General features: G+C 38.1%; 1 protein-coding gene across 2 annotated transcripts in view; it reads right to left on the bottom strand.

Moving 5' to 3' along the window:
* unc5db (unc-5 netrin receptor Db) overlaps positions 1-12,621 on the bottom strand; it is a 290,269-nt gene that overhangs the window by 155,144 nt on the left and 122,504 nt on the right. For both annotated transcript variants that reach the window (XM_028458242.1, XM_028458243.1), the window contains exon 2: positions 11,422-11,637. In XM_028458242.1, coding sequence (XP_028314043.1) covers positions 11,422-11,637 — 216 coding nt within the window. The remainder of the gene's footprint in view (positions 1-11,421; positions 11,638-12,621) is intronic.

The following is a 12,621-nucleotide window of genomic DNA, read 5'->3' as shown; positions in this document are numbered from 1 at the left end:
TTGCTTCTTTAATGACTCAGAGTTTCACTTTTTTATCTGAGTTCTTAGATAGTGTATCTGGTATCAAAAACTGGTTGTCATAAAATTACCTCCAGATAAATTGTAACAAAACAGAAACTGTGATCATCGCTCCTGATAAAAAGATCCCTCTGATTAGGAACTCTCTTGGTGATCTGGGCTCATCTGTCAGAAACCTTGGGGTTGTGTTTGACTAGTCAATGTCGTTGGAGGGTCACTGTCGTTTACTGACCAAAAACAGTTTTTATCACCTGAGAAATATCTCTAAAGTGAGGAAGTTGTTATCAAAATCAGATCTCGAATTGATCATCCACGCGTTCATATCATATCATATCGCAATTCTGTTTTCACTTGTTTTAATAACTCGACCCTAAACAGAATCCAGATCGTACAGAATGCTGCTGCCATACTTTTGACTGGTGCTCCCAGAACATCTCTCATTACCCCCATTATTTTTACTCTTCTAATTTCGCATAAAGAATTTTAGTTCTGACTTTCCGAGCGTTACATGGCCAGGCCCCTCAATATAGCGTATCATTGACTTGTTGTGCAACTACACTTCAGGGTGCACTGTTCGGTCTTCAGGCCAGGGTCTCCTAAAGATCCCAAAAACTAATTTGAAAACCAGAGGAGACTTGGCGTTCCAGTGTGTTGCCCCCAGACTCTGGAATAACCTGCACCAGTCTCTCCTGGAGCTTCACTGTGTGGACTCTTAAAGCTGATATCCGGAGTTTCTGAGAAACGTCTCAATGTCCCGCCCTAACCAGCTTCACTTCCTCCCACTTCTTCTCCCAATCTACCAGAAGCCACGCCTCTACTTTTTTGCACACACATCGTGGAACATAACACGGTTGCATTGGGTCGTGTTGATATAGGTCTATGGGTCAGGTAAGAGCCAAAATCATATTGACCCGTTTGCTGCTGTGATGCGTGACCTTGTTTTCGTGCACAGTTCTACATTCACTTTGATTGACAGTCTCAAAAACAGGAAGTCAAAGCCTATTGGCTGGGCGCACAAGGCAATCGTTTCCATTTGTATAGGGGTCTATAGGTCAAAGGAGGGACTTACTGTATATACATTAATATATATGAATGACCACCGGCAGTAGACCATAGTAAAAGACTAGTTGGGTATTTTTTTCGAATTTCAAAAAAATAAACAGATTTCTCAGAAACTCCGGATATCAGCTTTAAGAAACATTTGAAGACTTTGCTCTTCAGAAAAGCTTTGAGTTAAATGCAATTTAATTTGTATTATTATTTTATGATGTTGCTCCTGTTTTAATTTCTCCTCTGCTCTGTACAGCCCTCTGTGATTTTATCTGCAAAAGGCACTTTATAAATTAATTACCTACTTACTTAATTCCCAGAAAATGAGAACTTACACTGGTGGGTGCAGCATTTGGTTGCCACCATCAGCCATGTCACTACAGATCTACGCATTCCTTTCAGCTGTTACGTAAATGGAACATTTTAATCACAGTTTGCAAAACATGTCGACCGCCACAAGTTTTTTTTTTTTTTTTTTTATTGTAAATGCAGCTTCTAAATCACCTCTCATTCCCACTAGTAATTTGAAGCAATATAAGAACCACATTAAGATGAGATACTTTAATCGAGTAATGCAGTCTTGATTTATTGATGGAAATGTGATGTTAGAATTAGTCATGCACCTTCGGGTTAACCATGGTTACAGAGAAAATGTACCTCATTTCACATTACGCCGCATACTTCCTAATGACATTAGCTCGACGACACAAGCCTACGATGCAGAACCTGTCACTCACATGTTAGCTACATGCCCTGCCTGGGGTTAAACGTGCAGTGAATGTGCATCATTCTGTTACTGCCGTGGTTCTTTGGAAACTTCTCTCTTTACCAGAATATGTTTTTATGTTCAAGTTATTACCTATAAATTCATATTGAGAGAAAGATGTGATTAATTACTTCTGAGTGTTTATTGTTTTCCGTTCAATGTGCTGCATTGTTGCATACCATTCAAAATCAAAACAGTTTTACCTCAATAGATTTCCCTATTCGATATTAGGCTTTAAGAGCCAGCCATTGTCAGCGCAGAGAAGACACAGGCATTTAATTAGTGCTGGGAGATATATCAAGTTTTCTATTTTGGCAATATAGAAAATTTTAATATCGGCTATATCATTATATAAATATATATGTAAGCCACATTACAGACAAGCCACATTACAGAACTCACTCACACGTGCTGTCTCTTGAGAAGTAAAAGACTAAAGTGGAACATATTGTGAAGCTGTTTATTAATAAATGTTCCTGTGTGGCATTTTGTATAATAAAACCCTAACCCTAAACTGTGTTTCTGGTAAGATTTTATTTTAATTCAAATTATCCAGAGTTATATCATATATTGCCATTTTGAAAAAAAAAAAAAAAAGTATCGAGATATGAGTTTTGGTTCATATCGCTCAGCTCCACAAATAATAAGTAATAGTTCACACAAATTCATCATTAAGATATATTATCTTTACATGGACATGGGAATGTATTTAATGTGCAGCGCAGCATCAGGCTAAGTGTAAAAAAAATAAAAAATGAAAATAAAAGAAAACTCTGAAATCTGTGTTCCAGGACTGACTTAAGTTTGCTAATAAAACCTCACAAGAGACTCCTCGTCTTTGGCTCCGAGTTCGTCTCTACAAAATTCAACAACACTGCCAATAAATAATCATTTGAAATGTATTTTATTACATCTGTGCTATCTCTTGGGTGTGTTTATCCTAGTGCTAGAGAATTACTAGTTTTTGTCTTATTTGTTGCCTTGTAACTCACATGCTGCCTCGTGTATATAGCACAGCTCAGGGTCAATACGGAGAGACTGTTTTCTGCCCTTATGGGTGAAAATGCTTGAAGTGTAACTTTGTCACATGTTATCACTGTAGCACTGCTAAAAGGAGGCCCAGTACGGTGGCTGAGAAGGGCAAAACACAACAAATTTACAATTTTGAAAACACATAATTAGCTAAAAAATATTACAATAGCAAAACACTTTTACAAATATCACAACAAATTGACATTTTTAAAAACAAATACACATAATTATCTATAAAACAAACAAACCAAAAAAACAAAAAACAAATACCAAAACACTTACAAATGCCACACCAAATTTATAATTTTGAAAACAAATGCACAATTTTGAAAACAAATACACATAATTATCTAAAAAACAAACAAACAAAAAAAAAAACAGAAATACCAAAACACAAATGCCACACCAAATTTGTAGTTTTGAAAACAAATGTACAATTTTGAAAACAAATACACAATTAGCTAAAAAATATGTTACAATCGGAAAACACTTTTACAAATACAACAAATTAAAATTTTTGAAAACAAATACACAATTATCAAAAAAAAACAATTACCAAAACACCTACAAATGTCACACCAAAATTATAATTTTGAAAACAAATGTATATAATTAGCAAAAAAAAATGACAATAATAAAACCCAAATGTTGAAACAGATTTACAATGGCAAATGTACAGCTTGTCGTCTACTTCGGACCCTTCCTTTCTGTACGCAACAAATTAACAAATGACCGCAACACTTTTACAAAAGGTCAAAACAAATGAACAAATATGGAAACACTTGAATGTGCCATTGTAAATCTGTAACAACACTTGTAAAGGTGTTTTGTTATTTGTATTTGCAAATTATTATTAATATTTGTTCTCAAAAATGTTAATTTGTTGTGGAGTTTGTAAAAGTGTTTGGCACTTCTCAGCCACCGTATACCGGGGATGGGGTTGAAAACAGGAGGAAAACGCTGCTATCACAATAGAAAGTCTCTGTACCTTGGAAACATGAAGGACGGACACTTTAGTAGACTTATTATTGGATGTAATCAGAGGATTATGTGCAATTTCTCTTTTTTTTGTCGTTACCATGTAAACATCAGAGAGATTAATTTGACTGTCTGCTGGTTTCAGAGCGAGAAGCATAAATTACAATCTAGTGCTGACTCTGGCACAGTGTGAGCACATTATACCAACAAAAACTGAGAAGTAAGGCTCTGATATGGACAGGAATAAGCTCCGTTACCTCGGTGACCCTGATCAGGATAAGTGGGTTTGGATAGATGGACCTCAGTCCTTCTGTAATCCTGGTTGTAGAAGTGATTTATGTTATTTTGGGCATTAACACAGCACTGCTGCAGCTTTATGGAGGGAGTCTTGTTCTTATCAGTCCAACACACTGATTACCTTCCATCCCGCTGGATGCTGGATGTTAAATATGAAGTGAACTTGCCCTTGTACTTCTCTCTCTGCACACTAAACCACAAACAATCAAAGCTCCAAGTTTAATTTCGCCATTATCAACCTTGCTACAATTTCACAGCACAGCAATCACACCATAATGAACTTCCTGAAGCAATTAAAGCCTCCTTCCTGTGGAGGGATCATCATGAATACAAGAACGACGGCTTTCTCGCTGCCTCTAATCACTGAGCGTTCCAGCAGAGGTGTCACATCGGCTTCTGTGTTTGCCAGAAATCCCTTCAGGAGGCCTTAGTCGAGTCTTCTAATCAACAAGGCTCCACCTGACAAAACTAATGGGACGTGATTGGTGGGGTACGCAACTGCACATTTGAAAGTCTTGGGCGATAATGATCATGTCCTAACAGCCATGCATCTTTAAAGAGGAAAAAGCTCTGAGGAGAATCAAGCTGATCGAGCGTGGGGGCCAACTTTGCATTGATTATCCAGACAATTGTTGTACAACCTCCTCTGTTTCACTCCTGAAAATGAAAGCGAAGCGCTGGAGATGGAGCCCATGAATCAAGAATTATAACGAAAAGGTGAACTTTTCCATCTAAAACTATTTCAAAGAAATGGAGCCATCTCATGAGATAATGAGGTTTAAAGGAGCCTCTAGAACTAAATTATCTTCGCTCATAATGCCAACAACGGGCCAATAAAGCAAAACAAATACGGACATAAAAGGTCAGGCATTAGAATTGGCATATATATATTTATATATATATATATATATATATATATATCCACAGAAGGCACAAATCAAAGGAACAACATTAAAGCCACAGAGTACTTTGTTTCAAGAAACTATTGGATGCAATGATAAATCAGTGTTCCCCAAACTTTCCACAGTCCCGTACCCCTTCAGACATTTAACCTAAAGCCAAGTACCCCCTACATGTACCTTCATTGCTTTTCTTTTCTCTGTATTTACTGTTTTTAATGTATTGCACTGTTTTTATTATTCTGTTTTATTATACTGTTTTTATTACTTTGTTTTTATTGTGAAGCGTCCTTGGGTGGCCCGAAAGGCACTTTTAAATAAAATGAAGTATTATTATTATCATTATTACCCCTGCACACATTAAAAACATAATGATGTAATGCAGGTTTTTCAACCTTGGGGTCGTGACCCTATGTGTGGTCACCTGGAATTCAAATGTGGTCCCCTGAAATATGTAATATTTTATAATGGAAACAAATGGTGATAAAAAAAATGTATATTGAACATGTTTAAATTATTATTCTTTTTCAAATGATAACACAACACAAAACAATCTTAAACAACCTGTTATTCTACACTTTCCTTTTCTAAAAATATACATTTAGTTCGAATAAAATGCAGTTGGAGCATCTTGACACTTTGTGCACTTTGAAATTGCTGCTTGAAAGTTCGTTTTCATCTCCATCCGTCGTTTATTAAACAGCATTCCCTTTTAAAGCTACTTTTGGCCTTGCTGCAGATGTCAAACAGTTGATAAAACTATAGAAAATAAGTAAACAAAAAATAATCAGCACTCCCCAAAAAAATAAAACCTGATTGTAATGCTTTCTGGGGGCAGAAAGCTACTTTACCACAAAGTATGTTATTGTAAAAGGATACAATAAAAAAAAGAGCTGTTGAATTTGTTCCCAGGGAGAAAATTAGGCCAATTATGGTTTTAGTGGCAATTTCCTTCAAAATGATTTTGTTGTGAACTGGAACTTTCATTGCTTATATTTGTCCATGAATATTTAATGATCAGAAGAGACATGCCACTTTAGACAATGCGCTTTCAGGCAGGATGAGCACAAATTGCATTTTGACTTTCGAGGTCAACCAAAGCGAGCTTTCATTTTTTTTTTCCAAACTATGAGTTTTAGTCCAATGTGTCAGCACAGTTGTATTTTTAATTACATTTTCATGCCAAACTGAAGTGATTTGCCTGTTTACTGAGAGAACTTTCTCCGCCCACACTGATGAAACTCTGTCAGGCCGAGCTTTTCCCTGCCAAGATCACCTTTTGACATGGATTCTAGAAACTTACACAACACCTTTTCTCAAAAAAAAAAAATACTTAAAATGAGTTTATTTTGAAGAAAATAAAACTAAAAAACAATTTAACAATCAAGTAGAGCAAGTCTGCTCGACTCCATGTGTGGGATCGTACTGAAAAGCTATTGAAAATCTGTGCCTTTCATTTGTGTTGTAAATTGTGCTGACACAGTGCACAGTGCACACTATAGGGGCTCCTTTAAAGGAGCTCAGATTAGGCACACACTGCACAGCGTGCTTACCCCGGCTATGATTACTGAAGCTGCTCAGCTTTTGTTGGGTTTTAGGCTGCAAACCATCCAAGGATAATCTGATATTCTTCTTTTTCTGAGCGTGTTTAAGTAGCTGTGGTCGTGACCTAAGGATTTTTCCGTGCTGAGATAAAAGATACACATTAAAAACAACATCTGTACTAAATTCGTAGCATAAATACTGTTTACTGGAACTTTGTGGGAAGACCGAGCCATAATGTTATACATTGCTCCTTTACATGGCAGACGATGCACCACAAACGTTCCTTTTGATTAAATGTGCATAAAAGGACATTAGTCTATTTATTATTGACTTTTCATTTCTAAAGCTTGATTATTTCCCCTTTTAATATCGTAACATTTATAAGCAACATGCATTTGTATGATAAGCAGCAGAGCTGAGTCTGTGGGTTGAACCTGTGAAATTGGAAAAATCTGCCAATCAGCATTTCAATACCATTTACTCTTGTTTGGTGTTGGTTTGGGACGATGAATGAATTCTCTAAAAATATGACATATTGGGAATTTAACCACGGCTTCACTGATTTAACACACAGGAGCCTCAATAGTATGTGGAATTACCGTAAAGTTTGGCATCAGACAGCAGTGGAATGGCTTCACGTTTGTTAAGTAGAGTGTGTCGGAAGTCAAATTCAATAGATCAAGGCAGTGGTTTTAAGTCAACCATTTTTTTTACAAATATATTTTTTAAGAAAAATGTTCCAGGACCTAGCGGGTCTAGCATTATGGCAAGCATTGTTCTACGTACATAATGTAACATAAAGCGTGATTTCAGTGTAACTACCTAAAATCTCTGAAGCATATAAAATGTAAAAATAATACCAGTAGCTGACTATTAACTCTATTTAACATGTTTGGTATGATTCAGGGAAGTTTAATAGCCAGTAAAGTCATCTACACAGAAAAATAGACAGAAACGTTTAAAGTGAAGCTAACGAGACGCTAAAATAGGTAAACCCTGAAACTGAATTTGGAAAATTTTACTTTTGTGCACAATTTATAAATGATCCCAGTTTTAAATGCATGAGCACAACTGTATCTAAATCAGGGAACAGGCCCACCCACGGACAATTCAATCCACACTACTAAAGGACATATACAGTACAGTGTGTATTCAGAACTGAACTAATATAGGTAACCATATAGTTCCTAAACCGACTTATTTATCTCTCAGATTATGTTGGAATCTCACCGACCTCGTTTCCCAATCACTCCAACACGTGGCAGTATGTCAGCACTACATACTGCTCTCCGGTAGCCACCATGAGTATTTTAATGACTGTCAGCCAAAACATGCCCAATAACACAATTTTTTTGCTGTCTCAATATTTTTTGGGCCAATTAATTGAAACTGAATAATTTCCCAAGGGACAGCTGACAACCTCTCATAGCACAGTGGTTGGAAAACACAGGATAACCTCTTCAACCCCGACAGCAGCTCCAGTCTCCGTGACTCTCTCTAAATGTTGTAAAGAATGAATTAAATCACACATTCTATACCTCTCCTTAATTTTAAGAAACTCAGCTAAAACTGTAGCGAACCCACATTCAGAACAAAAGACCACAGCACACACACCAGGCCATTATGTTCAAAGAGGGAAAAGTTGACCACTCGGCAAACTTGGCCTTTTTCCACTGCTCTGAGTCACAAAATAAACACAGAGCTCTATAACAGCCTACGTGAAACTACAGGATGAGCTCAATCAATTGATATACAGGTTGGGTATGTTACGTACCAAAACATAAAATCAGAAAATACACCACGGAAACAGTTATTGTGTCTTTCCTTTGTTGTTTCTTATCAAAAGTTGCTCCAATGTGCATAGAACTCCATATTTTGAAAAATATAAATTGTGTAGTCAGACAGATACACACATCTGAGCACTTCTCAGCTGAGAAATTCGTCCAATGAGGCGCATAGCGCTCGTGCATAAAATGGCCGATCCCTCCTTCACCCAGCTCTGATTGGCAAGGGCTAAAGCCCCTTAGGGTTTGATATTACCAATTTCTACAGGCTCTCAGCTTTGCAACGCTGTGCCAAACATTCTGATTGCTGAATAAGAGCCACGCGTAACGGCACCAAAGAGTGGAACCAAAAATAGCATTACGTATGGCCTATGTGTTTATTTCAAGCCAAATCAACACCTAGTGGTCAAACATAAGAATAACAATGATTTCAGTCAATTTGACTGACATATTACAGTTACAAATGTGTTTCCAAAGTTGTGTAAAACTTTGGCACAGTTGTGGCAAAGTGAGCTTCCGCCTTAACATTTTTGTACAAATTCTTGTGTATCTTTGGCCTGATGTTTATTAATATAATCAAACTTGCTGCAGTTGATGTCCATCTATTAGTTCAATTATTTCTGCTTTTACAGCTTTTGTTAATGAGAATTGGCTTCATATTATGTAAATCTCCAGTTTTTTTTTTGGGGCATCAACAGATTTCTGTATTTAAAACATGATTTATTGTCACTGAGTATCAAATATGTACTTCCAAAATTTCACATAATCTGTAACCGCTAAGGGTCCTACTTTAATCTGGAAAAACAAAAAGCCATTTAGGTCCTGTAGAAGCTTACAAAAATGTTATTTGTTTTGGGTATGTGACTTTGGGAGAAAAGTGGCTGGGGCTTAAGAGGATAAGAGATAATTTAGGTCAAACTTATACCAATGCTATTTCATTGGTATTTTCCGCACAGATTATAGTCATTCAACATTATAAATGAGTTCTGTTGCTCTTCTTGAATGTTTCTCATTTTACTCTGAAACCAGACGGTAACTAATTAGGAAGTTAAAAGGTTGACTTCCTCATCTTACCAATTTCATTTACATTATCAGACCACAGACATTTGAAAAAACTTAGACGGAAACACATTTTAACCCCAGCTGGCCTCCTACTGCACTCATCTGATTAAATTACGTGATGTGATTTATTTTCCTTGAGCTTCTCTTTCTGAATCCATGTGACAGATATTAGCCGTGACATTTGTGTTGGTCAGAGATAAGGATGGGAATTTATAAGAATTTAGCAATTCCGATTCCATTATCAATACTGCTTATCGATTCAATTCCTTAAAAATGTATGATCTTATCTTTGCCTCTTTAATTTCCTGCAGGGATATCAACTCTCATTTATTCCACCAGGTAAGGCAGGTATGTCCACTTGCGGCGATGATGCGCTGGTGACAACATAATCCAAGATGGCGGTGGCCCGGACTACAGCCAACACTATTTAATAAGAGCCTTAAAAGACATGGATATAATGAAAAGAGTGGATGGACGGAAGCATAAACATGCGGACATTCACACGGACACACACAGACTTATTCAACACACGGACCTTGGTAAACACAGTAAACGGAACAGGTTGCACCGGATGGTTGGCACTAGCACCCGGAGGCAGAGTAAACACGTCCCCGTACTGCGTGCACAGGCTGTAATATCACCAGTTTATCATTTTACCAGTTGTTAGAGCTACTGTCTTTACTATGGAGCAACTATTTATTCCTGGTGATTGTTTTCCTGAGTTTTATCAATGATTAGTTCCTATCTCCCTATCTCCCTCCCTTCCAAACTGAAACCGTAGCCAGACACACACACAGACTGCAGTCGCGTTCTGAATGCACCATATACAAACCCCGCGGAAACAAAAGAATCGAAAGGCAAACATCTTCATAACGGTTCCGGATGCCCAACCCTACTCCTCAGCCTCCCCAAAGGTGTGCACATTCAGCGCACACAGGACACACCCTTGTCAGTGCACATTGCCTCACACACACATTCAAACCTACACAATCCTGAACTCATCTTACTCACAAGAAGTTCCACAAGTGAACACATCAAATCAATCAAATCAAATCAAAACGAATCAAATCAAATTTATTTTTCCATGTAATTCTGTTCACAATATCAGCATTATAATTGACAGTCTGTACTTTTCACATGTCAGAATAGGAGCATGTTGAAGACCGAGTGTTATTACACACAACACACAAGCTGCAGCGCACAAAACACACTCAAATGAGCAAAACACTCACCGATGGGAGGGTGGGGAGAGAGAGTCCGGGGCCGTTGCTCCGTTTTGGAACGCCTTTTTTTTTCTTGTTGGAGTGATACAAATATGCGCTCCTGGCAAATACATAAGGTTTGGCAGCTGTTTTATCCTGCCCCCTTGCTTTAATTTTTTACATTTTTTTATTTATTGTGTTCTTGCTTCTGAAGTTGTAATAAGTTGAGTTACTATACTCATCGAGTGTTCGTGATTTTGAAATTGTTCAATTAAAAAAAAAATGTAATTAATTAATAAAAAATAGCAGCTATGTTTTTACCACTTTCATCTCGTGCGCCAATGTAAACAACGCACTTCCGTGCCACTCTCGCGATGCATCTTCTTTGTTGGTCTTTTAGAACGTTGGCTCCGCAGTCAGGAAGCGGCAGCGGGGAATTACCGGTCGCCAGACCACGGCCGCATAGTTCCGTGCTCGTGTGTACAAATTAGGGTGGCAGCAGGGGGTGGCAAGGCTTTGTTGTAGGGTGACATTTGCCACCCTATGCCACCCCGGTAGATCCGCCTCTGCACACCAACAAAACAAAACCATTGCTTGAACAGAGATGATGCCCACACTTCATTTGTGAGTGAGAGAAAAATGTACTTTCCCAACTCTTTGTAACAACAAGCAAACTGTTTGTATCTCAAGGGAATAAGGAATAGTGGATGTTTCTTATTTCTAAACACACATTTTCCAATATTTTATGACCTGAAAAAAAAAAAGAAGAACAAAATATTTTGCCTCACCGGTGTTGAGATCTTTATATTCATGGGAGAAGTGCTCATTCTGGTGCACCCATTCCCCGTTGCATTTGAAGAAGATCTGTAAGGCAGGTGCGGCTCGGCAGCGTAGCTTGATTGGGTTGCTTTTGATGATGTAGGCATCCTCCGGCTCCTGAATAAAGTGCGGCAGGGTGCTCTGCACGGAGGGAGCTGCATCAGCCGGAGTGTTCCCATTGGCACCTGAAAAACCAAACCAAACCAAACCCCGGTTACTGCAATATCTAGCATGTTAGTTTTAGTAAAACCGCTTATAAATGACTGTTAGGGACCAAGCTCCACAACAGGGTTGGGGTCAATTATAATTGTAATCGTGTAATTGATAATGAATTACAATGATTGCATAATTATAAGTGTAATTTTAAAAATCTGTCATAATCGCAATTAAATTGTAATTGCCTTCAGATAATTGACTTTGTAATTGTAGTTGCTACGTACATAGTTACGTAATTTTGCTCATGGGGCGATGGCGCCCCCTACGCTTCGTTTTCAGCAACGTAGAGGGGATTTTCTGTTATTTTTTCCTTTTTTATTCGGTACCGTCGTAGTGATTGTTGCACACTTGGACACAAAAGAGAAGCACGAGTTGTTTTACCTCTCTTTTTAATCTGAATAACCCAAGAACACATACATCAGCCGCATTGTCTATTTAATACAGGTGATTCGCTCGGATACTCCTGTCTTCACCTGAGGACACCTGCTGCCACTTAGCTGCCCCCAATGCTGCCTGTGGGCATTCTCCGCGTAATCACCGTCCAATATAAACAGAGCTTTAACCGGGGTGTAGTGTGTAGCGACACATGAAGCTGCGTGTCCTCCGTGCGCCTGTGTGCACAGTATGTTTGTTCCATTATTACTGCAGGTCCCACATAATACCTTATTTAAATTTGAAAAGCATGTCTTTGGATCAGTCTTTTGAATAAAATGTTATTTCATGTCTTACTGAGAGGTTGGGGGTTCGATCCCAGTACCTGACTACGTGTCGAAGTGTCCTTGGGCAAGACACTGAACCCTAAGTTGCTCCCAGTGGTCAACTAGCGCCTTGCATGGCAGTCCTGTCCCACTGGAGTGTGAATGTGACAGTGAATGGGTGAATGAGCTGACATGTAAAGCGCTTTGAGACTGCGTCAGTGTGGTGATAAAGCGCTATATAAAATCAAGTCCATT

Source organism: Gouania willdenowi, chromosome 9 (genome assembly GCF_900634775.1).
Source record: "Gouania willdenowi chromosome 9, fGouWil2.1, whole genome shotgun sequence".
Lineage (NCBI taxonomy): Eukaryota > Metazoa > Chordata > Actinopteri > Blenniiformes > Gobiesocidae > Gouania > Gouania willdenowi.
The sequence above is the reverse complement of the archived record's forward strand: the minus strand, read 5'-3'. Positions and strand labels throughout refer to the sequence as shown.